General features: G+C 45.6%; 1 protein-coding gene across 2 annotated transcripts in view; it reads right to left on the reverse strand.

The window, feature by feature from the left end:
- ITGA3 (integrin subunit alpha 3) overlaps positions 1-27,874 on the reverse strand; it is a 104,640-nt gene that overhangs the window by 37,175 nt on the left and 39,591 nt on the right. For both annotated transcript variants that reach the window (XR_009556241.1, XM_060256045.1), the window contains exons 2-9: positions 19,297-19,424; positions 15,602-15,684; positions 12,615-12,864; positions 8,671-8,754; positions 7,788-7,995; positions 5,693-5,886; positions 2,531-2,619; positions 1,286-1,419 (exon numbers count right to left, since the gene is read on the reverse strand). Coding sequence is in view for 1 of the 2 variants with exons in the window: in XM_060256045.1 (XP_060112028.1) it covers positions 1,286-1,419; positions 2,531-2,619; positions 5,693-5,886; positions 7,788-7,995; positions 8,671-8,754; positions 12,615-12,864; positions 15,602-15,684; positions 19,297-19,424 (1,170 nt within the window). In the remaining variant the exon portion in view is untranslated. The remainder of the gene's footprint in view (positions 1-1,285; positions 1,420-2,530; positions 2,620-5,692; positions 5,887-7,787; positions 7,996-8,670; positions 8,755-12,614; positions 12,865-15,601; positions 15,685-19,296; positions 19,425-27,874) is intronic.

Genomic DNA, 27,874 nt, shown 5'->3' on the forward strand with positions numbered 1-27,874 from the left:
TTGGAGTCTTTACTCTACATGGACTCCTTCATGATGAAAAATGGCAAATGCTCTATTATATGTTATAAAATAGTATATTCCTTTAATAGTGTCTTTGAAAAAATTCTTTGCACTGAGCAACTACAGCATAGTCTTGTAAATTTCACTGAAATTGACTTTTTTTTTTTTTTTGTAGAACACGGGTCTCCCCTGTTTCCCAACTCACACAACATCAGCAAGCTACAGCAGAACGAAGTTTGAGTCCAGTGGCACCTTAAACACCAACCAAGTTTTATTCAAGGTAAAAGCTTTCGTGTGCATGCAGATATCTGAAGAAGTGTGCTTGCATACAAAAGCTTATACCCGGTATAAAACTTTGTTGGTCTTAAAGGTGCCCCTAGACTCAAACCTTGTTCTGCTGCTTCAGACCAACATGACTACCCATCTGAAGCAAGCTACAGTGTTAGACTGTTGGATGAGGATCTAGGAGGAAAGGAAAGGTCCCCTGTGCAAGCACCAGTCGATTCCGACTCTGGGGTGACGTTGCTTTCACAACGTTTTCATGGCAGACTTTTTACGGGGTGGTTTGCCATCGCTTTCCTCAGTCTTTTACACTTTCCCCCCAGCAAGCTGGGTACTCATTTTACCGACCTCGGAAGGATGGAAGGCTGAGTCAACCTTGGGTCGGCTACCTGAATCCAGCTTCTGCCGGGATCGAACTCAGGTCGCGAGCAGAGAGTTCAGACCACAGTACTGCAGTACTGCTGCTTTACCACTCTGCACCATGGGGCTGCTTGGATCTGGGAGACCCACACTCAAATTCACAGTTTGCTATGAAGCTCTCAGGCTGACCAGGTCACACTCTCCTAACCTAACCTACCTTACAGGGTCGTTGTGAGGATAAAATGGGGAGTGGTGAAGCAGCTATCATGCTCTGAGCTCCTTGGAGGAAAGGTGGAATAAAAATGTATAACTGAGGTAGATTTATAATATTTACATATTTATACCCCATGGGCTTGCTTTACAGCACATTTCTTCCTCTCTGCATTTTATGCTCACAACAACAACCCTGTGAGTTAAGGATGGGCTGAAAGTGTGTGGCTGACCCATGGTCACCCAGAAAGCTTCCAAGGCAGAGTGAGATTCGAAACTGGGTCTCCCAGATCCCAGTCTGACACTCTATCCACTACACCATGCTGGCTCTCAACATATTCTTTAACAGGGTTCCAATGAATTAGATCAAACTAACTCAATAGGTAACTTTTTAGACAGACGGAAGGCATCAGCCAACCTTCTCCCATCTCACCTGAGCAGCACAAGGTTTTCAGAGAGGCTTCCCACCAGGAGATCAGGGTAGGAGTTCCCATCCACGTCCATTCCACCACTGAAGGAATAGCCAAATGTCGTGATGCCAGGGTCAATGTCTTCCCCGCTAATGACCTGTAATGGTGGAAGACGAATGGGAAGGTGAGGAAAGTCACAAAGGAAAAGATGGCAGGATTGATGGATCTGTGGTACTGTAGGGTTGCCAGCTCTGCATTAGGAAATACCTGGAGATTTTGGGTGTGGAGCCTTTGGAGGACCTGCTTTGGGGAGATGAGGGACCTAACCAGTGTGTAACACCATAGAGTCCACCCTCCCAAGCAGCCATTTTTTCCCAAGGGAACTGATCTTGGTCATCTGGAGATCAACTGTAATAGCAGATCTCCAGATGTCCCCTGGAGTTTGGCGACTCTAGTGATATTGGCACTCTAGGACTGATATCGTGTGGCCTAAGATGTCATTGGATATTGCTCTTCTACAGATCGGGACTGGTGTAGAGAGAGATTGTCATCTGGAGATAGATCCAGATGTGTAACCATGTTAATCTGTTCATAGCAGTAGAAAACAGCAAGAGTCCAGTAGCATCTTAAAAACTAACAAAATGTGTACTGTGGTATGAGCTTTTGCGAGTCAAGAGTCCAACAGCACTTTAAAGTCCAACAGACTAACAAAATTTTTGGTGTTGTATTAGCTTCCGTGAGGCACTGCTCACTTCTTTTTGTTAATCTTTAAGAGCTACTGGACTCTTGCTCTTTTCATCTGCAGAGGTCTTTTTTGCTAACCCCGAGGCCAGAAGAGCAACCAACCAGGGCTGATCCAGCTTGACTAAAGCCTAGGTCTAGGTGGGTAAGCCACTGGTGGAAGCAGAATTGCAGATTTATACCCCACCCTTCTCTCTGAATCAGAAACTCAGAGTGGCTTACAATCTCCTATATCTTCTCCCCCCACAACAGACACCCTGTGAAGTGGGTGGGGCTGAGAGGGCTCTCACAGCAGCTGCCCTTTCAAGGACAACTCCTGAAAGAGCTATGGCTGACCCACGGCCATTCCAGCAGGTGCAAGTGGACGAGTAGGGAATCAAACCTGGTTCTCCCAGATAAGAGTCCATGCACTTAACCACTACACCAAACTGGAAGGACAAGGAAGATGATCTGCTTACTGTTACCAACACTTGCCTGACTGATGTGGAGACAAACGTTAGAATGATTATAATGAGATACCTTCATACCTGCTGAGGCTTTTCAAACAGTCTCTCGCTACTGCTCTGGTAGATGTATACTTTCCCCGAGTCTTCAAATGGAGCTCCAATGGCAATATCTGTGGGTCAAAGGAAGAAGAAAAAGAACAAACATTCATATGGATTCATTTTTTTTGTCAAAAAAATTGAGTTATATAAAATAATGGGCTTTTACATTATCAGAACCTCTTCTTTTTAAAAACAATTTTACTCTAGCCATCTCTATTGAACAGAACATCAGAAGTGTCCTGCTGGATCAGACCAGTGGCCCATCTAGTCCAGCATCCTGTCTCACAGAGTGGGCAACCAGTTCCTCTCTCTCAGCCTAACCTATTTCACAAAATTATTCTTTGGAGGATGGAGTAAGGGAGAACAACGTCATAAGCCACTTTGTATCCCCCCTGGAGAGAAAAATATGGTATATATATCTAAATAAATATGTGAGCATGGTCTTGAAGAATGTACAAACACATAGCGGTGAGTTCCCAGGGAGAGGTTGTAGCTTAAAGAAGCAGGTGGTAACGAGCCTAAGGGCTATTTGAGGGTGGCTGGGAGTGGAAGAAGAGGCCAATCAGAAGGGCCAGAGCTGTCACAGGGGAAGACGGTGGAGCTCCTGAGGACTGAGTCGAATCAGGGAGAACTTGTCACAGTGGCTCAATTCAACCCCACAACCCCCCTTGGAAGAAAGAGCCAGCCCACTCAACCCAGGGAAAAGACCAACTGTTTCCTGAGAGAGACTGCAGGGTGATTATATTTCCCAGACACTCCATTGTAAGATAGTGCCTGTCTGTTAAAAGACTGAAAACCTAACCTTGAGTGATCCCGCACATTTGTGCGATCCTGTGACACACATATATCCTGCCTTGTTCTCCAGGATTACCTTTGCAGACTTCCAAGCAATAGTGAAGTCTGAACAGGGTGAAGGCGATGAAAGCAGTGTTTGTCTAGGCCAAAGATGATCAGAGTGATGGTCTGCAAGCCAGACCCAAGTTTTACAATCTAAGCACAGTTAAAATAAACCAAGGCTTTTAAAGTCATAATTCTATGTGACGAGCAGATTGTCAACAGTTTACTTAATTGCTGCGTTCAAACATGTCATGTAAACCAGAACTAGTTATCCATCTGATTCACCATTTGTCTCCAAACATCAGTATTATCTAAAAGCTTTCTTTTAAAATAAGCGGTTTAATCATGTTGTAGATCATATCTTGACTTATTGAACTATCTCTCTCTCTCTCTGTAAAGATTATATATATATATATATATATATATATATATATATATATATATATATATATATATATATATATATATAAAGGCTATGATCTAATTGGCCTCCCAATATTACAACAGATCTACAGACATCAGTTCCCCTGAGAAAATGGCTACTTTAGAGGTGGGCTTTATGGCATTGTGCCATGCTAATGTCCCTTCCTTCCCTAAACCTGCCCTCTCTAGACTCAACCTGCAAAATATCCAGGTATTTCCCAACCCAGACCTACAACTCTAAAGCCAGGAGAACTGGGAATGTCAGTCTGAGCTGAAGAAAATGGAGGGCAGAAGCCCAGTTTCCCATCCAGAATGAGGCATGTAACAGGACTTGCTGTCCCTCCCAAGGTGAGCAAGACAGAGAGGACAGCATACCCACCAACCACATCTAGAATTTCTTAGGGCCTAGGTACATGTTACATTCCCTCTCCTTAGACACACACCAGATCAGGTCATGGATGTGTAGAGTGACCAGCTCTGAGTTTGGAAATACCTGGAGATTTTAGGAGTGGAGCCTGAGGAAGGGGGGTAGGAGCGGGACTTCAATGAGGTATTCCTAGAATTCCTAGAGGCCACTTTCAAAGTGGCCATTCTCCCACAGGGAACTGATCTCTATCTTCTGGAGATCAGTTGTTATAGTGGGAGATCCCCAATCACCACCTGGAGGTTGGCAACCCTATGTGTTCAGGAGCTCCATGCTTCCCTAGACCATGGATCCTGATATGTTGTGGGTCAGCCAAGACTCAGCAACAGTGAGGACTCCTCAGGAGAAGAAGAGCCTCAGGAAATCAGCTCTGAACCAGCAGAAACCAAAAAGCAGGAACATGAGCTGCAGGCTTGTCAGGGTTCACAGACAACAACTGATGCAGAGCCACCTGAACCTTACAACAGAGAACACCCAAGTGGTTCTTACCAGAATATACTAAAAGCTTAGTTGGATCAGACCACTGGTCCATCTAGTCCAGCATCCTGTCTCACATAGTGGCCAACCAGTTCCTCTGGAGGGCCAACAACAGGGCATAGAGGTCAAGGCCCCCATAAGAACATCAGAAGAGCCCTGCTGGATCAGACCACTGGTCCATCTAGTCCAGCATCCTGACTCACATAGTAGCCAATCAGTTCCTCTGGAGGGCCAACAACAGGACACAGAGGCTTTCTCCTGATGTTGACTCCTGACTCATTCAGAGGATCAGTGCCTCTGAATGTGAAGGCTCACCTCAGCTGATAGACTTATCCTCTATGAATCCCCTTTGAAAGCTGTTTATTCCTGAGGCTATCACTACATCTTCTGGCAACAAATGCTACATTTTGATCACTCTCTGAGTAAAGTAGTATTTCTTTTTGTCCATTCTGAACCTACTGACCATCAACTTTATTGAATTGCCCTTGAGGTCTAGTATTTTGGGAAAGGGAGAAAAAGTTATCTTTGTCAACTCTCTCTGCCTCATGCATAATTTCATAAACCTCTATCATATCTGCCCTTAGCCATCTATTTTCTAAACTGAAAAGTCCCGGACTCTTCGGGCTTTCCTCATAGGGAAGGTACTCTAACCATCTAATCATCTTGCTTGCCCTCCACTGCACTTTTCTGAGCTTGGCAATGTCTTTTTTGAGATATGGTGACCAGAACTGTACACAGTATTCCAAATGAGGCCACAGCAAAATCTATACAGAGGCATTACAATATTGGCCATTTTTAGTAACATTCCAGGTTCCACCTACATGGTTGGTCTATAGTGGCCGCTGGACCACAAAGACTGTTAGGGGTATACATTGGCTGGGCCACAGCAGTTGACCAACCAGACTTGATATATTCAGTGCCCCATTAGACATGTCACTGTGAACATCAAAATCTAAGTTCAGTCTGAAAGGGAAGCAGCTTACCTTGGAAGTCATCTTTGTCAACATCTCCAATGTGGGCCACAGCCAAGCCAAAAGAGGAATTGCTTGGTCCTGTCAGGGTGCGGTTGGGGGTGTTGTGGAATGTCCCACCAAGGTTCATGTACACGTAGACTGCCCCACCTTTCTCTTCCTTCCGGTCAAAGTAGTAGGGTGCTCCAACAATCAAGTCCTGCCACCTACCAATGAGAAAAGGGAGAGGCGTGATCTCAGTCTTCCTATTAGGCAAGTGAAGGCTTTCAGAAAATTCTGGAACTGAAGGATGAACTCAACACAGTATAACAAGCAGGGCTTTTTTTGAGCAGGAACACATAGGAATTTTAAAGTACTCCTCATGCTATCTGACTGAAACTGTGAGCATACTATTTTAATTTTTGTAATCATACCATTCAAATTTTATAGGGTTACCAGGATACTGATAAAATTGCTTTGGGGGCCAGAACTGGCAACAGAAGATTGTTTCATTGGGGAACGAAATCACCCTGAATTGTCTAATATTTGAATAAATTAGATAGGATATGGATTTTCCCCCTTCCCTCACTATATAGCATGCCACTATGGTATCAAACTAGATTTGGGGAGACCAAGATTCAAAAATCAGTACTCAGCCATGAAATTCACTGGATAACCTTGTGTCATTCACTCCCTGTCTCTGTCTAACCTACCTCACAGAGGTGTTGTGAAGATAAATAGAAGAGAGCAGGACGGTGTAACCTGCGTTGAAGCCTCCTGTTAGCATAAGCTGTCATGATTGGTTTTTCAAGAGCCCCGTCTCTGGCAGCCTCTCTCTGACTTATAGGTTACTGATTAGTTTACATCACTGCAGCAAACAGCCTTCCTTTACTGAATCCCAGTGTGCTTTGGCTACCAAGAGGTGTGGCCAAGGAATTTTTCTCCTCCCCCTCTTCTTATGCCATCATGGTGTACCAGTCAGAATGTCAGACTAGAATAGGGCTGCCAAGCCCCCAGTCTGGGCGGGGGTTCCCCCACCCGGGAGGTTCCCAACCCACTGGCCCACATTGGGCCAGCAGGGGGAACCTCCCCCTATGTTGCTGGCATGATGACGTTACCCGGAAATGACATCATCATGCTGGCAACATCACTCAGTGGCCACTCCAAGCGTTTCCAGGAAAACTCTATGGTTTTCCCAGACGCTCTAGCCCAGGGGTGTCAAACATGCAGTCTGGGGGCCGAATCAGGCCCCCGGAGGGCTCCTATCAGGCCCCTGAGTGATTGGATGTCATCTGCTTCCTTCTTTCTATATCTTGCTTCCTTCTGCATAACAGCTTGCTTTGCCAGGCTTGCTCAATTGCACAGGAGCTACAGAGCAAAACCTCTATTTTCTCCATTGGCTGAGGCTCCTCAGCCAATAGCTTGCTTTGTCAGGCTCTCTTAATTCCACAGCAAAGCTACTGAACCAAGCCTCTCTTCCTTCTATTGGCTGAGGGTCCTTCCCCCCCAGTCCCCTGGGGAAGGAAGGAAAGTTCCCTAGATCCCATGGGAGAAATACAAAGAAAGCATATTTAAAACCAGTGAATGCCAACGCTTTAAGCATGTTTAAAGTTTTTAAAAATATATATTGGGATTTTTCTGTGTTCTTTATAAAAAATTATATCTCTGCTACCTAAACTTAAACAGGTACATGCATGGCCCGGCCTGGCCTGGCTTGGCCCGACCTAAGATGGCCTGGCCCACCAAGGTCTCATTTATGTCAGGTCCAGCCCTAATAACAAATGAGTTCAACACCCCTGCTCTAGCCATCTGGGAGGGAAAATTCTATGATACAAAAGGAATGCAGGGGACTTGGCAACCCTAGACTAGTATCTGGAAGATCTAGGTTTGAATCTTCGCTCTGCCATGGAACCTTGCTGGATGACTTTGCCCTAGTCACTTTCTCAACCTAACCTACCACACTGGGTTCTTTATTGCAAGGATAAAATAGAGGAGGGGGAAATTACGTAACGTTACATTTTAAAAAACACCTTTTTCTAATAAGAGGAAAATCAAATTTGGAGTTTATGAAACAACAGGGAGGAGCCCATAATCCCTCCTCTCCATTTACTCGGTGAAACTGACTCACCCGTCATTGTTGAGGTCAGCGAGAGCAACGGAGCCACCAAAATACGAGCCCACTTGCTCTCCAGAGATCATCAGTTTCTTCTGAAGGGTCCTGCTCTCATCATAGACCATCAAGAAGACAGCCCCGGTGTGATTATAGCGGGGGGCCCCTGTGATGAAGGTGACGTTGGCGTTGCGCAATACATTAGCGCCTGCCTCAATGGTGTATCCTGTAAATACAAAACAACAGAGGGGAGCTGTGTGACCATTTTTCAGTTCTCCAAACCAAACCCCTAGGTGTTATGGTATTCTTCACCTTGTTTCTGTGGCTGAAACTTGGAGCAGTCATACTACAATTAGCCTGTTGCAAAGGGGGAAAGCACTCTACAGGAGCTAACACAAAATAATAAAGTAACTTCCTCTTGGCTGTTAATTCTAGTACTGAATACAGACTTGGTGCTAGCATTGAGAGCCCAGATTCAAATTAGCAAGACTTCATTAAGAAATTTCCACAGTTTGGGGCTCTCAGCTGGCACGTTTTAAGAAGGTGGTTAACAGAGCCTTTGCTATGGCATGCCACTCTTGCCTTCCAATTATTTTGACTTCTGTTCCTCCTTCCTCCTCGTCTGAAGGCTTTTCTTTAATCAGAAAGACCTTTCCATTTGTGTCTTTCAGAAGTGCTTTAGAAGTTCCACCTTGGGCCTTTAAAAAAAAAAACCTCCCCCTTTTAAAACAAGCAACCAATCTGTTTTTCTGTGTGGTCTTTCTTCAAGAGCACTGAGCACCATTTTCTGCAGCAGTCTAGCAACAGCCACAAATCATTTCTGTGTGTCTGTTCTTCTGAAACAGGACTGGGGATGCTTCTTTTAGCAAGCCCAATGCACTGGCAAATTCTGGCCATTTACCTATATAGCTGTTGCCGTGTTTCTCATCCGGATAGTAGATGTCGGCTTGGTCCCAGCTCTCTCGATGGATTACGTAGTCGGTTCCTGTGCCAGAAAGAAGCAACGTGGATTTTTTTTTCCTACTAAAGGAAGCCTGAATGCCACTGAACCCATGAGTGAAGTCACCCAGTCAGTCCCCTTTCCTTTCCAAGCTTCTTTTTCTCAGCCAAATAGTGATTGTCCAAAGAGGATTGTTAGGATGCTATTTCTTTCTCCCAGTAACCCAGATATATTCAGATTTGACAAATCCCCCTCTCCCTCAGCTGCTGGCGGGGGACTTTTTTTCATGTGTGCACACTGTGCGCAGTGTGATGACATCACCCAGAAGTGACGTATCGCGCTGGGCACGTCACATGGGAATGCTCTAGAAATTCATGGAAAGCTCTATGGTTTTGTGCAGGGACACTGTAGCAATTTGGGGGGGACTCTATGGTACCATAGAGTTCCCCTCCAAATTGCTGGAGTCTCCCCACATGAAACCAGAGTTTTCTGTGAATTACTAGAGTGTCCTCGCAATACATCACTTCCAAGCGCTGCACATGCCATGCGGCGATGGTACTCTTTGGGGGGCGGGGATCCCCCTGGCAGCCTCCTCCCTGCTGGCGTACTGAGGCCCACCAAACTGGGGGATCCCCTTTCCCGGTGGGAACTCAGCAGCGCTAGATATAAAAGGAGGTAGGGGGTGGTGTAAAGTTTTAAAGGGAAAAGATGTCTTCTGCCACTGGACCCTAAAAGGAAAATATTTAAGCTCTTTGAAAAATTGGCTCCCAACAATGTACAAGAGGTTTCCTGTGTTAATCACTGAAGGGCAGCTTGCAGCTCAAAGAGCCAAAAAGTCATATAGTGGTTAGCTAACCGCTATATGACATGGGAGACCCAGGTTCAAATCCCCACTTGTGCTATGGAAACTCTCTGGGTGATCTTGGGCCAGTCACACACTTTCAGCCTAACCTACCTCCCGGGGCTGTTGTGTGGATAAAACAAAGGAGAGGAGAATAATGCTTTGGGATATAGATAAAGCAAGTAAGTAAATTTCTCTGCACTGTTCACAGAAAAGCACAGAAGATATTGGGAAAGGCAACCTAAAGCAAAGTAGCATAAAGAACGAAGGGTGGGAAGTGAGAAAGAGGTGACTAGGGCTGCCAGCATCCTGGTGGGGATTTGGAGATCTCCCAGCACTAAACTGATCTTCTGATTACAGAGATAAGTTCCCCAAGGGACGATGGCTGCTTTGGAGGGGGGGCGGGTCTATGACAGGGGTGGCCAAACTATGGCTTGGGAGCCACATGTGGCTCTTTCACACATATTGTGTGGCTCTTGAAGCCCCCACGGCCCTGTTGGCCAGCTTGGAGAAGGCATTTGTCTCTTTAAACCACTTCTCCAAGCCAAGCCTCTACCTCCCTCTCCCTATCTATTTGCATGCCTTCTATCCTGTCCTGTGGCTCTCAAACATCTGACATTTTGTGTGGCTCTTACATTAAGCAAGTTTGGCCATGTCTGGTCTATGGTATTACATTTCACTGAGATCCCTCTCTAAACCTTACTGTCTCTAGGTGCTATCCCCAAATCTCCAGGAATTTTCCAACCTGAAGTTGGCAACCCCAAGTGGGGGCAAGAGGGAAGGTTGGACATCAGGAGCAGAAGGAAGGGGAGGAGTTAGGAAGTGGGCTGAAGAAAGGGAGGGTGGAAGAAGCAAAGGCTTTTGGGAAAGAGAGGGGAAGACAGGAAGTTGAGAATTTGAGAGAGACCAAGAACTGGGGGGAAATGGCCCCCAGAGCTAAAGGACAAGGAGGGCTGTTTGGGGAAACATGGAGAGACCTGTAAGGAGTGTTAATTATAAAAATGCTGATCTGAAACAAGCCTGATCTTGGATTGAAGATTTTTAGTCTAGAAAAGACTCGTGTACGCACCCTTCAAGTTAAACAAATCTTCAGAATTCTGTTTTCTTTAGTGACGCATTTTGGCATTAAAGAAACCAAAAAAACTTGTCTTGGTCGTGATTTTTATGGAAGCACTGTTGAAGTATCAACTTTGTCAAATTAATTGCTTCCCATGTGATGTTTTTCTAAACCTCCTTAATCCACCCCTCTCCACAGCTAGGAGTTTCTAAAAACGAAATGACAAGCACACTAATTTGAGCTTTTGCAAGCAAATCCAGATGAGTAGAATTTGTTTGCCAATCCCCTCCCCCCATCCACCACCCTTTTTGTTTCACCTCTTAACTGAATTAGTGCATACAGCTGTTAGAATCCCCTTCCGAAACAAGATTATTAAGAGGACAAAACAAGGCAAGAAAGACTGAAAAGAAGGATGCATGTGTTGGGTCGCCAACCTTCAGGTGGTGGCTGGAGATCTCCCTGGATTAACTGATCTCCAGGTCACAGAGATCAGTTCCGCTGGAGAAAAGGGCTTCTTTGGAAGTTGGACTCTATGGTATTATGCCTCAAACTCCACCCTCCTTAGGCTCCACCCCTTAAATACCTCCAAAGGAAGTTTAGAGTTCTAGAAGGGACCAAAAGTTAAAAACATCAATAGTTATAGCCAAAAGTATACATGTTTATTATAAAAGCATATAAAAACCTTGTAGGGGCCCAAATGGAGCCCCATAAAAACATCAAAGTGACAAATGCATAAAAAAGAACCGTATATGATCTGACGCGTTTTGGCCTGCAGAGGCCTTCTTCAGAGGTCAAATAGTTCGAATTACAACATACAACAAAGTCACTTGTAAGGCAATAAACAATTCATATAGAACCCAAAATGAAATGTTCCAATCAGGAAAATGGATGACCCAAAAAATTTTGTTGGGAAAATTACATATACTGAAAATAGTAATATTGTCAATATATACCTTCAGTTTAAGTCCTAAAACTACAAGTAAGATTTCCTTTCCAGGGCCAGTGTAACATCAGCATGCATCAGTTTTCGTAATAAACATGTGACTTTTGTCTATATTTGTTTTTAACTTTGGGCCCCCTCAACTTTCTTTGGAGGTTTTTGCTTGTTTGGTTTAGTTTCTTTCCCCCTCTCTTTTTGGCTACACCCTTTAAATATCTCCAAACCTGGAGCTGGCAACCCTAAACTGTAAACACCAGATGTCCAAATTCATCTTGCTGGTTCTTCTAATCCATTGCTGATTCTTCTAATGGAGCGAGCTACCTAGCTGCAACACTCCAAAAAGCCTCCATCTAGGGTTGCCAAGTCCAATTTAAGAAATATCTGGGGACTTTGGGGGTGGAGCCAGGAGTCTTTGGGGGTGGAGCCAGGATACATTGGGGGCGGAGCCGAGAGCAAGAGTGTGACAAGCATAATTAAACTTCAAGTGACTTCTGGCCATCACATTTAAAGGGACTGCACAAATTTTTAAATGCCTTCCTTCCATAGGAAATAATGAAGGATAGGGGCACCTTCTTTTGGGGCTCATAGAATTGGACCCCCTGGTCCAATCTTTTTGAAACTTGGGAGGTATTTTGGGGAGAGGCACTAGATGCTATACTGAAAATTTGGTGCCTCTATCTCAAAAAACAGCCCCCCCAGAGCCCCCGATACCCACGGATCAATTCCCCATCATTCCCTATGGGAATGGTTCATAGAAGTGCATGATGGCTCTGGGGGCGGGGCTTCCCCCGCCGGCCAGCTGGCTGGGGGAGGGGGGAAGCCTGTAAAACCGGGGGATCCCCCTCTGGGACCTGGGGACTGGGAAGCCTACCTCCATCTGAGCTCTGTTATCAAGACCAGCTCGCTCTGTTTTGCTGCATGGTTGATTTGAACGTTACTCTTATTGTTAAATTCCTATTTATTGTTATTTTAGTCACAGTCTCTATGTGACTCTGTATCCTGCCCTGAGCCCACTTGTTGGGAGGGTGGGATAGAAATCAAATAAATAAATACACAACACTAGGCACCTTGCCAGTTGTAGGCCCCAGGAGCTCCAAAGTAGACGTTGCTGTCAGTGAACCCGCCACTGATACCCATCTGGCACATGCCCGTCGCCTCAAAGTCAGTGTTGGCATTGCACATCTCGTTGTGGTAAGTCTGCCAGTCATCGTCCTCCTGAAGGCTCAAGTCGTTGCCGCGGACGTAGCACTTTCCCACCATGCGCCGCTGGTCCTCGTTGCCGGCCCACAAGACCCTGGTGTAGCGGTGAGCACAAGCCTGGTGAAAAGCCAACCCCAAAAGGCCTCCGTCAGTACTGTACTAGAAAGGTGGGAGAGTTGAAAGCCCCTCCCCAGCATTCCAACGTGGTGAGGTGAGAAAAAAAGTGTTCTGCATCCGGCTCAGTTGTCACCCTGAAATAGAGCTGCCAAGCCCCCGGTCCGGGTGGGAATTCCCCTGCCCAGGAGGTTCCCAACCTGCCAGCCCACATTGGGCCAGTGGGGGGAACCTCCCTTGACATTGCCAGCACGATGATGTCACTGCGCCAGCATGCAGCGACTGCTCTAGGCATTTCCGGGAAAACTTTATCATTTTGCCGGACGCTCAAGCCATTTGGGAGGGAAAATTCTATGGTACAGCTTCTATGGAGCATCTGGGAAAACTATAGAGTTTTCCTGGAAACGCCTAGAGTGGTCACTCGCAACAGCGACGTCATTGTGTAGCGTGCGCGAAAGCCCCCACCGGAGAACGCAGCAACCTTACCCTGAAAGCGGTTGAGGTAAAGAGCTGCTTGTCATAGCTCATGTGTCCATCTCATGTGCCACTGGGGCCGCAAGCACCTGGGAGCTGTTGTGTCACTTCTGGGAAACACCTGGAAATGTTGTAAGGTAACTCTATAAATCTCCAGAAACTCTCTGGTTTTACCAGTCTTTCTGGAAATTATTAGACCTACCCTATGTCATATCCAGATTTTCCTTAGAAGTGATGTAGCACTGCACAGAACATGGATTTTTGTAGTAAAACCACAAAGTTCCCAGCAATTTCCAGGGCTACCTTTTAACATTTCCAGGTTTCCACCAGAGGTGATGTGATTGTGCATGACACACCACCACTTGGAGTGGTAGCACACAACATGGGAGCAGAGGGTATCCCACCCCAACCAGGAGTCTGGCAGGCCAGGGCACCATTGTAACGTATTAAAAACAAAAAAAAAAAAACCAAACAGAGGTGATCCTGCAACGGAATAAATGAAGCAGTAGGAGTATGAGTTTCTGGAGAAAGCTGGGACAAAGTTCTGCAGTTCACATTATCCTCTTTAGCTAACGACAATTGGCACAAGTGCATTTTGTTGTTCAAGGCGCCTGGCCGTCTAGCATCCAATACCCAAAGCCATTTCTTGAATTTCATCTAATTCCACTGAAAAACATTTCCAAACCATTTAAAGATGCTGATGTGGTGCAGGACCAAAATAGCAACCCTTTGAGTGGTTCACAAACGAAGGGAAAGAAAAAGGTCCTGCAAAGGTGGCCCTTCAGCAAGAGAGTGCCAAGAGTATACATGGGGAAGAGAAGACCTTGCCTCAGGAACTGAGCACCTGCTCAGATCTGGACTCTCATACGGGCATGCAAAGCAGTCAACGAGTTCCCCTTGAGCCACTTGGAAGCAAGATCCCATGGGCAGAAGTAACTAACGCAGGGAGACCCAACCTTTTTGAGTCTGTGGTAGGGTTGCCAAGTCTTACCTTGGTTTGGCCGGGGGGGGGGGCGGATTCTCACACATTAAGCACAATGACGTCACTTCTGGGTGACGTCATTGTGCTGGGCACGACAACAAAGCTCTTTGGGGGTGAGCATCCCACCCCCCCAGCGGCCTGCTCTGTGCCAGCTGGTTGGGGGCCCTCAATCCAGGGGATCCCCAGCAGGGTCTTGGCAGCTGTAGTCTGTGTACATCTTTGGAATGCTGATGCAGGGTGGTGGGGGCAGCTACAAGAAGACAGAGCCAGCCACAAAATGTCAAGGAGGCTATGTTCCAACATTTCCATCAGGAATTCTCTTGACAAGATGCCTTTTTCAATGAACACCTTGCTATAAAATATTTCCTTGCATATTCCCCAAATTATACTTATTGAGCTAGTGAGGAACTCCCATCCGATAGTATCTGTCTTCATTTTTTAAGCATATGGCCTGCTTATATCCTTTAAGAGAGCTGAGCAAAAAGCCCACCTGGTCCTTTTACTTTCTAAAAACATGTGGGAGGCACTCGGAAAGATATCGGTGAGCCCCACGATGCTCACGGGCACCACGTTGGGAGACCCTAAGTTAATGAATGCCTGGCAACTGGAAGGGATCTGTGGAGCAGAAGCTCCGAGTTTAACATGATGTACCTAGTGCAGTTTTAAATTAATTTACCTGTTATGTTTTAAAGTTATGTTTTTAATTGTATATCTTTGATATTTTAAAAGCTGCCCTGGGCATTATGAAAAGGTGGGATATAAATACTTTAAATAAATAAAGCCATCAATTCCAAATCACTTTAGACCAACCAAGAAGACCAGAGAATGCTACCAAAGTGGTCACAACAGGTTTGGGACCGTAAAAGTAGTTGTTTCCCCAGTTTGTCTGCAGTAGAGATTGGCCAAGATTATCTACATCAACAGAAGCCAAACCAGGGTCACCATCAACGTTCCCTCTAAGCTGCAGAGTCTTGTGAGCAAAAATTCTACTTTGTGAGTTACTGGCATGAAAGTTGTGAGCTACTGCCTCAATTAGTGTGCTTTGGGGTCATCCTTCCTGAGTTAAGACAAAAATGTGTGAGCTGGAGGCTAAAAATCTATGAGCTAGCTCACGCTAATTCAGCTTAGAGGGAACACTGGTTACCAGTACTGGGGTCTGGTAATGGCTGTCAAGAAATAGTCTTTACAAGCAGCTTACAGGTAGAAATTCATTTTTACTTTTATGAAGAGCTCCTGTAGTCAAATCCACAACCCTTTCCACATACAGTCCCCATCACCACTCACCATCACTCTTCCAGAACTCGTTCTTTGGCTTGCTATCGTCACCCCCAGCCACATATCTTGGACGATATTACTGTGGGGTTCACCTGAGAGTGACATAAGAGAAGAATGAAAGGAGAAATCTCATTAGGCCAAAATCTACATTCCAAGCTCCACTAGTCCTTTAAGTGATGGTTTTTCCCAGTGAAGAAAAAAGAGCATAGATTCAATAGCTACCATGGATGAACAGCCTCCATTAGAGAACACTACAGAACAATAACACGGGACTTACATGGCACTTGTGTGAAACTAAGAATCACACTATAGATACAAGATAAGCAATCAATGCAGTTGGTGTTTATTTACATATTTACCTGATTTATATCCACACTATTCTCCTCAGTTGGGGCCCAAAGTTACTTACACCATTCTTAGGGTTGCCAATCCCCAGGTGGGGGCAGGGGATCCCCCGGTTTGGAGACCCTCCCCCCGCTTCAGGGTCGTCAGAAAGCAGGGGGAGGGGAGGGAAATGTCTGCTGGGAACTCTGTTATTCCCTATGGAGATTTATTCCCATAGAAAATCATGGAGAATTGATCTGCAGGTATCTGGGGCTCTGGGGGGGCTGTTTTTTGGGGTAGTTGCACCAAATTTTCAGTATAGCATCTAGTGCCTCTCCTCAAAATACCCTCCAAGTTTCAAAAAGATTGGACCAGGGGGTCCAATTCTATGAGCCCCAAAAGAAGGTGCCCCTATCCTTCATTATTTCCTATGGAAGGAAGGAATTGAAAAGGTGTGCCGTCCCTTTAAATGTGATGGCCGGAACTCCCTTGGAGTTCATTTATGCTTGTCACACCCTTGCTCCTGGCTCTGCCCCTAATGTCTCCTGGCTCCACCCCCAAAGTCCCCAGATATTTCTTGAACTGGACTTGGCAACCCTAACCATTCTCCTCCTCCCTACCACTCTGGAGGGGCCTGGAGATCTCCCACTATTACAACTGTTCTCCAAATGACAGAGATCAGTGTCCCTTGAGAAAACAGTTGCTTTGAAGGGTGGAATCTCTGGCATTGTACTCTGTTGAGATCCCACCTTCCCCAAGCCCTGCCCTCTCCACTGGAGGTGGGGGCTCTTCACTGCCAGGCCTAGCCTGCTCCTCCCTGCCACCAATCAGCTGGCTGGTAGGAGATTTACCAGGAGAAAGAGGAAATCCCAGGCCACCATACCAGTGTCTCATGGGAAGTGACATCATCATCCTAGCAACATCCCCATGGCACTGTTATTTGGGCAAAAACTCTATGGTACAAGCTGTTTTTACCATACAGCTTTTGCCCAAACACCAGAGCATCACAGCAACATGACACCAGCAACGTGGCCTGAGCCCTCCTCTTTCTCCACATTCCCCACTGGTTGCCAGGAGCAACCCTTGTATTACCTGGAGCTAATGTGCAATATATATAATTGACCACTGGGGAAGGCTGCATTGGCCAAAGCGTTTGTGGTCTTGGTCACAGGTTTTCTGTTTGATACCTATGTGCGATTTTATCCTGTTCTGAGGCTGCTATTGGACCTATATCTGTTTATTTCATTTGTAATAAATACATGTATTTTGGTATATTTGATCATATTTATGTGATCATATTTATATTCTTAGTTGGTGGAATTTTGCAACCAGGATGCAAGACTGTCCTTACTATGCCAAAGATCTACTTAGCCTTAACTACAGCCAGTTCACACCAGTCAGATATAAGGCCCCCATTGCTTCCTGCCAGCCTCAGTGGTCTACTGCCCCTGCACACAGACATTTAATTGAGCTGTCATCACGGCCAGTAGACATCAATAGATCTATCATCCCTGAGTTTCTTTTCATTCTTTTTATAAGCCACCAGTGCTGACTGAAGTCATAGTTTGTCATGAACCTAGCACAAATCAACTTAACAGAATAACTCCCTTGCAGAATGAGACAGGGAGAAGATAATCTATCTGTGCCTTTTATGATTTAATCAACTTTCATCATGTCTTCGCCCTTCAGTTGTCCTGTTTTCCAAATTCAATTTCAAATCCTCCAGTTGTGTTATCCCTTCCTGGTAGGGAAGGCACCCCAGCCCTTTGAAGCACTTTGGTTCCTGCTTTTCTAAATCCCATTCCCAGATCCAGAGTGGTATACTGGTTAGAATGTCGAGAATAGGATTTTGGAGACGCTGGTTTGAATATCCACTCTGCCACAGAAGTTTGCTGAGGAACCTTGGGCCAGTCCCACAGCCTAACCGACCTCAAAGGGTTGTTGTGAAGATAAAATGGAGAGGACACCAGAGACCTGCCCCTCCAGGAACACTACCCAAATTCCCCACAAGCAATGAGGCAGGACCTGACATCCCTCTCCACTCCTCAACTTCCATGCTGCTTTTTCCTCATCAAATCTTGTTCTTCTATATGCAGTAATTTAATAAACTCTAACACTGTTTCCCTTCAGCTTTTCTAAGGCAAAAGTTAGGATCCTTAACTCTCTTAAACCCCATAAAAATGATGATGATATTGCTTTAATTTAGTAACACTGAATTTCTTTATTTGAAAGATCAACAATCTAACATCTGAGTCCTTTAAGAACTAAGATAAATACCAGCTATCTTGGATAAACTGTAATGTTTAATTTTGTCCTTTAACTTTAAAAGTGCACCAATGATTGATGTATCTATTCATCTTCCCCTGGAAACAATGGTTCAGGTGTGAGTTTTGTATGTAGTGATGACAGATGTAAAGAATTAATTCATCTCTTCATTTTCCTCATCCTGCTTCAGTAACCCAGTGAATTTCCACTGTTTCTCCAACTGTCCTTTATGTGATTTAAAAAAAAAATATTGGCATAGTGGTCAGGTTTAGGCATTTAGGCACCTCGGTTTTGGCCACTATGTGACACAAGGTGTTGGACTGGATGGGCCATTGGCGTGATCCAACATGGCTTCTCTTGTGTTCTTATGTTTCTTTGGGAGTTCCAGCAGTACAACCCAGGTAGGTTCAATCTAGTTGGTCCCTGCTGGATTGCAATCTCAAAAATACATAAGTGGACTTTTCTCAAATGACTAACGCTCCACCTTCTTGATCTAGCGCTTGTGCTGAGTTCTTGATCCATGTGTAATTCTACCAATTATCTCTGTAGAGATGGATTGCAGATGCGCTATAATAACCTTTAACCTAGAGCAAACCAAACAAGGCTCTTGAAAAAAGAAAATCAGATCTTTAAGTTAAGGTAAATAGGAGGGAGAGGTGGAATGCTAGAATAACCGGTAAATGAAGGGAATGGCAGGCAAAGCTTTTTACGAGTCTAAATGGCCTCTGAAAGATTTTTTATAGAAAGGGAAATGAGAAAGGCAAAAACAGTTGCCAGTAATCTAATCTATACCCAGATTTATGCAAGTACACTAAAACATCTGTGCAAGGGTGCTCCACTGTATATTTATTACTTATTATGAGATCTCATGGGGGCAGCTCACAACAACCAGCATTTGGGCCAAGGACACTTTATGATGTTATTAATATGTCAATGATTCCAAATGTTTAGCTGTATAGTTTCAGTGTTGTAAAGGGGCTCTCTTTATACTGGCTCTTGGTCAATATTTTGCTCTGAATGTTGATGCCTTTTGGTTTGAACAGCCCTGGCCTAGACTTCCACGGAGTTTTGAACCCTGTCCTACTTGAGCTCTCATCTTCTACGTGGCCACGTACTTGACACCTTGATGTCCACTCGCTGGCAGTCATTGGTGGCAGCTGTCAATGGGCAGGCATACATGGCACCCGTCCGCGTGGCATTTGGCAGCCCCTCGGCCACATCACGAGGGGCTCCGGCAAGCAGCCTGAGAGTAGGAGGAAAAAACAGGTAGGGTTTAGTGGAAGCAACGTTCTTCCTGGCAATGTGAAATTGTTTTGAGAAACTGTGGTTCAAATCCCCCCTCTTCCATGGATGGTTGCTATGTTACCTTGGGCTAGGGTTACCAACCTCGAGGTGGTAGCTGGAGACTTCCTGGGATTACAACTCTCCAGGCAACAGAGAGCAGTTCACCTGAAACAAATGCCTGCTTGGAAAGATGGACTCTATGGAATTATACCCCATTGGAGTCCATCCCTTTCCCAACCCCCACATTCTATATGCAGGGGTGTCAAATTCATTTGTTATGAGGACCAGATCTTCACCTTGTTGGGCCGGGCCATGTGTGTCATAAAATGTAATGCCAGGCAGGGGAGATATGAACTTTATAAAGGACACAGACAAACACACACACACACAGTCTAATCCACCTCACTGACTTGTTGAGCCTCAATCAACAGAAGGAAGAGAGGCTTGGCTCAATAGCTCAGCTATGCAATTGAGAGAGCCTGGCAAAGCTAGCTTTTCCTTTCCCCACTTCCTTCCAAAGGGAGGAGCTTTGCTCTGTAGCTCTGCTGTGCAATTGAGCAAGCCTGGCAAAGCATGTTGTGATGCAGAAGGAAGCAAGAGGCAGAAGGAAGCAGACAACAGTGAGTTGCTTGTGAGCCTGATAGGAGTCCTCCAGGGGCCTGATCCATCCCCCGGGCCACATGTTTGACACTCCTGTTCTACAGGCTCCACCCCCAAAATCACCAGGTATTTCCCAGCCCAGAACTAGAAACTCTACCTTGGGCCAATCACACACTCTAATCTACCACTTACAGTTGTTATGAGGATAAAACAGAGGAGAGGAGAAATTCCAAGAGCATCACATTTCTCCCCCTGCTCCTGCTTCCTCTAATACAACTGAGGTTGGGAATTTCCCACCCTGGGCAGGTAAAGGAGAGCCCTAATATGCAGCAGATCCTCCCCAAAAGTAGCAGGAAAAAAATGGCAGCTCCACAGGAGATCCATACCAGCCTGAGGGTTCTACCACTCACAATGAAGAATACTTTTCTATACACCTTCTTCCATGGCAGTCCACTATCACTGCCATCCTGACACAGAAGCAGCTGGAGCCAGCAGTGTTCAGCATTCTGAAAATATAGCTGTATTATTTTTTCCCCCAGCACTGTGTGGTCTCATACGCCCCTTAGGCCAGAAGTGAAAGTATGCCAAGTGTACGTTTCATAGTGACAGGTGGCAACAATGGGGGGAAAAATTAAAAGCAAATGTCATAGAGGAACATGGGAGTGTGGGAGAGATGTCCAGCTGCAGTGGTGCGGGAAACAATGCTGGAAAACATGTGGAAAGCAGAACTATTGCAGACACCCACAGCTACAAGAACGGATTACAGTGAGGCAGTTATTCACAGAAGTTCGCCGTTCTAACTCTATTGTCCTCCATCTGGATAGTCCTGGCTAGCTGGATTTCATCAGATCTCAGAAACTAAGCAGGGTCGGCCCGGGTTAGTATTTGGAAGGGAGATCACCAAGGAATTCCAGGGCTGCTGTGCAGAAGAAGGGAATGGCAAACTCCCTCTGTTAGTCTCTTGCCTTGAAAACCTTATGGGGTCACCATAAGCTGGCTGCGACTTGACATCACCAGGGCTTTTTTTTGTAGCAGGAACTCCTTTGCATATTAGGCCACACACCCCTGATGTAGCCAATCCTCCAAGAGCTTACAGTAAGAGTCCTGTAAGCTCTTGGAGGATTGGCTACATCAGGGGTGTGTGGCCTAATATGCAAAGGAGTTCCTGCTAGAAAAAAAGCCCTGGACATCACCACACACACACACAAACTTCACTGAATTCAATGGACTTAGAATGCTATACTTCCTCTTATGATTGCAAAGCTGGGAACTGTCAAGTTGAATTTTAAGGACTGTTTTTCTTGTTCTCATAACATTATTAAAGTACAAAGCACTATGCCATTATCATATTAGTCCTATATAGCAGGTCATTTATTTCTCAGAAAGAAGAACCGAGGTGGACTGTGAATGGTCTGAGGGTACCACATAACTAAAAACCGAATTGCAAGTGATACTGAACACCAGTGATCCATAGCCTACCATATTTAAAAAAAAAATAAGATGCTCTTTCAAGGGGCTACACATTTGATCAGAGCAGAGAATGCATAAATCTTTCTATGTGGGCCATTTTGCAGTGAATGCGCTCTTCCCCTTGTTGGTTTCCCAACAGGCAGGGTTGCCAACTTGCAGGTAGAGCCTGGAGTTCCCCAGGAAGTAGAACAGATCTCCAGACTACAGGTATCAATTCTCTTGGAGGAAACTGCAGCTTCTCTGGTTGGACTCTAGGGAATTACATCCCTGCTCAGCTCCCTCCCTTCCCCAGATGGTGCCCTCTTCAGGCACTGCCTCCAAAGCTCCAGGAAGTTGACCAGCTAGAATTGGCAACCAATAGGGAAAAACAAAAAGAAAGCACTACATTTATGTCTGGCCCATATCACTTCAGGATGCAGTTGGAAACTTAAGACTGAATGCTCTTCCATATAGGACAATAGAGAGAGAGGAAAGAGAGATGGAAAAGCAAGAGAGAGGACAGAGAGGGGGACAAGGGAGGAGAGAGCACAGAGAGGGGGATTAGGGAAGATAGATGAGAGAGAGAGAGAGAGATCCCCCACTATTTTTCCTAGTGGGGACTCAAAGCTGCTTACAACATTGTTCTCTCCAGAAAGTGTAACTGACCCAAGGTTACCCACTGAATTTCCATGTCAGAGTGGGGATTTGAGCTTGTGTCTCCTAGATCTTAGCCAGACACTCAAACCACTATACACCAAATACAGAAGCTGGTGATTGGAAGAAGAATTCCAGCCTAGTTTTCTCCCTGATAGACTAAAGTTCTAACTGCAAGGATAGAAGAATGTTCAGTCCTCACTGGACGGAATGTGCAGTCTCAGTTCAGAGTCACATCTCAGTTAAAAGGTCACTAAAACAATCACTCAGGTAGATCTTAATTTTTATGCCCAAAAAGCAATAACACAATGGGAGGTTTCATAAGAAAAATATGTCTGGGAAATAACACGCTGGAGGGGCATGCAACAAGAACAAACCAGAAAACTGTCTCAAATTATAAGGGGGTCATGGAGGGGGATTTAATTATGTTGTAAGTTTGCTCACTGATTATTAATCTTTTGTGTAAAATGACTCTGTGTTTGACATAAAAAGCACTTCATGAAAGGCCAGCCCTGTTTCCTGAATGAGCAACAATTCTCCTTTAAGGACAGGATCTGAAATAAACACTTAGGTATGAATTGATGGGTTCTAAGATACATACAGTCACTTGAGTACCAGAAACAGAAGTTAAGAACTTGGAGGCAGAACGCTGTGAACTGATCAGACCTGTGAATTAGACTGGGGTGATCTGATGTGGGAGTAACAGACTTGCTGCCTTGCAGAAGTACCTGTTTACTTCCAATGCTATCTGCTTGTATATTTGCAAAGACAACAGAGATTTTTTTCCATTTCCCTTGCTTATGTAGAGGTACGATCAGGTACAGAAACAGACAAAACCATGTCCTTTTCTTCCTAATCGGGATGCTACAGACCCATGTAGCAAGGCATGTATCATGTGACGTTAGTGCCTGCCGATGGTATCTCCCTTAGCCATCTGATTAACTCCAACAAGTGAGAAATGCCTACTCACTCTTCCTTTGATCCATTGTTGGGAGAAAGGCTGACCGGATACGGCACCCCTGCAAGAGGTCACAGAGGAACAGAGCCATAGCATATTTCATCCAGTGACTCAGGTGTTTTCTATGAAAAGGCTAGGAAATAGTTTCCACTCAAATCACTTGGTACGGAGAGGCACCGAAGAATGGGCAGGGGGGCATCGTCATGCCTGAGTCATAGGCTCAGCTTCCTCGCGCCACCATCTCTTGGCAAGCTTGTGAGGGTTGTGCCAGGCAAGACCAAGATTAATCAAGAGGGCTTGTTTGATAGCTCCCATCCCCCACCAAACTCATCTTCTTTTCCCCACTCTGCATTGCTTTTTGTACATGCAGCCAGTGTGCACGTATTAAGCTTCTGTTCAATGAAGGAAAGAGATTCCTTTCTTTCAGTCCTTACACTGGTTCCCAATAGGAAAGTTCTTGTTCTAGTTCTAACTCTAACTCTGCTATGACTTAATATGTTTTATCCAGGGTTTCTTTTCTTCTAGAAAAAGCCCAGCAGGAGCTCATTAGCATATTAGGCCACACCCAGGCCTTTTTTTGTAGCAGGAACTCCTTTGCATATTTGGCCACACACCCCTGATGTAGCCAATCCTCCTGGAGTTTACAGTAGGCCCTGTACTGCAAGCTTTTGGAGGATTGGCTACATCAGGGGTGTGTGACTTAATATGCAAAGGGGCTCTTGCTACAAAAAAACTCCCCTGACCACACCCCCTTATGCCAAGCCAGCCAGAACTGTGTTCCTGTGCATTCCTGCTCAAAAAAAGCCCTGGTTTTATCACACCATAACTTCATATTAATATGGTAATCTTCTTAGATTCCAGAAAAGTTTCCTCCTGATTTGTTGTATTTATTCTATTTCTTTACTTCATTTATTGGTTCCCCCAAAGAGGCTGGAACCTCTGACTTCTCTCACCAGTAGGTTTGTCATTTTCCCTTTCCCGGCAGGGAATCCCCCGCTTTGAGCTACTGCCCCCAACTGGTGCTCATAAGGCCAACAGCGGTTAAATGAAACAAACCAAAAAATCACCATCACACGAGCAGCGTGACCCCAGAAGTGATATCATGTCGGTCTAGGATTCAGTGGAAACTCTATGGTAAAATCTGGAAATGACATCATGTCATGGGTGCATGGTGTCTGGAAATGACATTATGCCACCATAATCTTGCTCTCCCAGTTGCCTGCCAAGTGCCAGCTACTGGCTGGCAACCCTACTTATCAGCCATTATATGTTACAGCAATTCTGTTCCAGTCAGTTACACAGAGAATTACACTTTTGGTGATGGACCTCCATTCCTCTTCCCGTCCTTTTTGTAATGCTCCCTATAAGAATTCACAAAATGATTTTCTCTTCACATACCTGAAGAAGTGAGCTCTGGCTTACAAAAGTATGGATTTAAATAACTTTTTAGTCTTTAAAGTGCCACTGAACCGCTCTTTTATTTCACCACACCAGCAATTCTTGTCCTTGCTTGGGCAGCAAAACACAAACCAATGGTACCACTCCAAATGGAGAGGCGTTCCCACAATCCTTTCCTATGTTGCAAAGGATGATGGGTGCAATATAGATGGCAGGTTGCTGCATGTGTTCTGAACCCTATGAGATACTGCTGAACCCTATGCTCTGAACCCTATGAGATACCCTATATGTGCTGAACCCTATGAGATACTGCACAGGCATAGTATCAATAGCACATAGCAGTGCCCTTGTATAACCAAGCTTATAGTGTGCATCACTGCTCGTGGCCAACACCACCCACTATAATGTGCGTTCGTTCGTTCGTTCGTTCATTCATTCATTCATTCATTCATTCATTCATTCATTCATTCAGGGAGCAAAGCTGCCCTTCCTAGCACTCAAGCAATGCCCCCCCCCCAAAAAAACCAAACCAGAAACTGATAAGGTTCATGTTCCTCCAGTATTTCCACCTCTGTGTTCATTCCCACACAACCAGACTTCTATCCCAAATCTCAAATCCATCTAGGGTTGCCAAGTCCAATTCAAGAAATATCTGCGGACTTTGGGGGTGGAGCCAGGAGACATTGGGGTGGAGTCAAGATCAAGGCTGTGACAAGCATAATTGAACTCCAAAGGGAGTTCTGGCCATCACATTTAAAGGGACGGCACCCCTTTTCAATGCCTTCCTTCCATAGGAAATAATGAAGGATAGGGGCACCTTCTTTTGGGGCTCATAGAATTTGACCCCCTGGTCCAATCTTTTTGAAACTTAGTGGGTATTTTGGGGAGAGGCACTAGATGCTATACTGAAAAATTGGTGCCTCTACACCAAAAAACAGCCCCCCAGAGCCCCAGATACCCACGGATCAATTCTCCATGATTTTCTATGGGAATAAATCTCCCTAGGGAATAACAGAGTTCCCAGCAGACATTTCCCTCCCCTTCCCCCACGTTCTGATGACCCTGAAGCGAGGGGAGGGCCTCCAAACCGGGGGATCCCCTGCCCCCACCTGGGGATTGGCAACCTTAAATCCATCTCTTGTTGACAGACGCCAAATCAGTAACTCTGGAAACAGGAACTTTCTCCTATTGCTTTTTTTTTTTTTTTACTTTTGAGCCACAATGAATCAAAACATACATGCTTTGCCAAGATATGTGTAAGTTTCCCCACCAGAACAAACAACAGTTCCCTGGGGCCATTTTGGGTCAAGAAGTCTTACACTCCTCTCCCTGCGTGGTGTGTGGCCTTGATCCAAATCATGCCGCCGGGCACACCTGAATTAAGTTTCAACACAGAACACCCCCACTGCATGCCTGATCGACAGGGCCTGTAGTTTGACACACTTCCTCGGGACAGCCAGTCATGTCGATTTCCCTTTATTGTTTACTAGGGTTGCCATGTCCGACTCAGAAAATATCCGGTGACTTTGGAGGTGGAGCCAAAAGTAAGGTTGGGACAAGCACAATTGAACTCTGATGCGAATGCTGCCCATCATAATTAAAGTGCCCACACTCCTTTTAAATGCCTTCCCTTCACTGGAAATAATAGAGGAAGGGGTACCTTCTTTGGGGGTTCATAGAATTGGACCCCCTGGTCCAATTTTTGAAAATGGGGGGCGGGGTTGAAAAAAGGCACCAGATGCTATGCTGAAAATTTTGTGCCTCTCCCTCAAAAAAAAAAAACCAGCCTGCCCAGAGCCCCACAGATCAATTCTCCATTATAATACCCTATGGAGACCTGTCTCCACAGGGTATAATGGAGTGCCCAGCAGACATTCAACCTGTCCTCCACCCCCTCCTCCACTTTCTGATAACCCTGAAGTGGAGGGAGGGACTCCAAACCAGGAGATCCCTTGCCCCAACTGGGGACTGGCAACCCTCTTAAAGAATATTTACCTCGCCTTTCTCCCCAGCGGGAACCCAAAACAACTTATATTTGCTCTCCTCTTGGTTTTATCCTGACAACCACTCCATGAGGTAGGTTCAGCAGAACAGGTGTGACAGGCTGGAGCAATAGTCTAGCAAGCTTCCATGTAGGCTGCCAACCTCCAGGGGGCACTTGGAAACCTCCCACTATTCCAATTGATCTTCAGATGACCAAGATCACTTCCCCTGGAGAAAATGGCTGCTTGGGAAGGTGGACTCTGTGGCATTATACCGGGCTGAGGGCCTTCCCCTCCCCAAAGCTCACCTTCTCTGGGCTCCACCCCCAAAACCTCCAGCTATTCCCCAGCTCAGAGCTGACAACCCTATTTCCATAGCAGATTGAAGATTCAGTTCTGAGTCTCCCATATCCTGCTCCAACACACTCGCCACTACACAACACACACACACACACCCTTTCTGCTTCAGAGCTGAAAAGTCATTGCTGAACTGTTGGAGGTGGAAGGGCACTGGGAGAGGCAGCACTGCTTTGGAACAGGGGGATTGGTCTAGGCGGCCTTAGGGACCTCTGCTGACTTGGTGCTTTCTAAGTGCCCTTGGGATGCAGGCAAGCTGGGGCTTTCTGTTCTCCATCCATCAAGCAGCCAGCAAGGGTCAGGGAAGTCCAACTTGCATGACAAGGAAGTCATTGGCACAAAACACAATAGCTTTGAGCGGGTGCCAGGAGCTGTACCCGCCCTGCTAGGAAGAGGAAGGAGGGGAGGTGACATTCCAAGGGCAGAACGAAGGAGTGGGATGAATTCTGCTTTGCCGTGTGTATCTCCCATTTGCCCAGAGAGAGTTGGCTGGGTCAAAATGTGGCTTTTGTGTAAGCCCGTGTGTGTGTGTGTGTGTGTGGCAAAATGGGCGGGAGGGAGGGAATGTTGGGGGAGGAGAGGGGAGCAGGAGTAAAAGGACAGGGTGGGACAGTGGTGACCTCAGATGTCAGCTTAGTCCAGAATTTGGGAGCCGTGTGAAAATCGTCTGAGTGGTTCTGACTGGCTTTGACTGAGCCGGCTTCCAAAATTAAGTATCATCTCTTCCTGCAGCTTATGTGTACATGAAACAGAATGGCTGCATTAATACTTCTTCTATGCAAGGAACAGAAAGTTGGGTAATAAAGAAAGGTGTCCAATATCCTCAGAAAAGATAGTGCAGAGATTGGATTATGTGAGTGACAACTATGATTCTATTCAACTGTGCAACTGAATGTGGGGTGATAGAGTATCTAGGCAGCTGGATAGTGCAGAAGAAGGCAACTAAGATGAATAACAACTGGAGCTCCTTTCCTATGAGGAAAGGCTAAAGAGCCAGAGCATTTCAGGTTA

Source organism: Heteronotia binoei, chromosome 15 (genome assembly GCF_032191835.1).
Source record: "Heteronotia binoei isolate CCM8104 ecotype False Entrance Well chromosome 15, APGP_CSIRO_Hbin_v1, whole genome shotgun sequence".
Taxonomy (NCBI): Eukaryota; Metazoa; Chordata; class Lepidosauria; order Squamata; family Gekkonidae; genus Heteronotia; species Heteronotia binoei.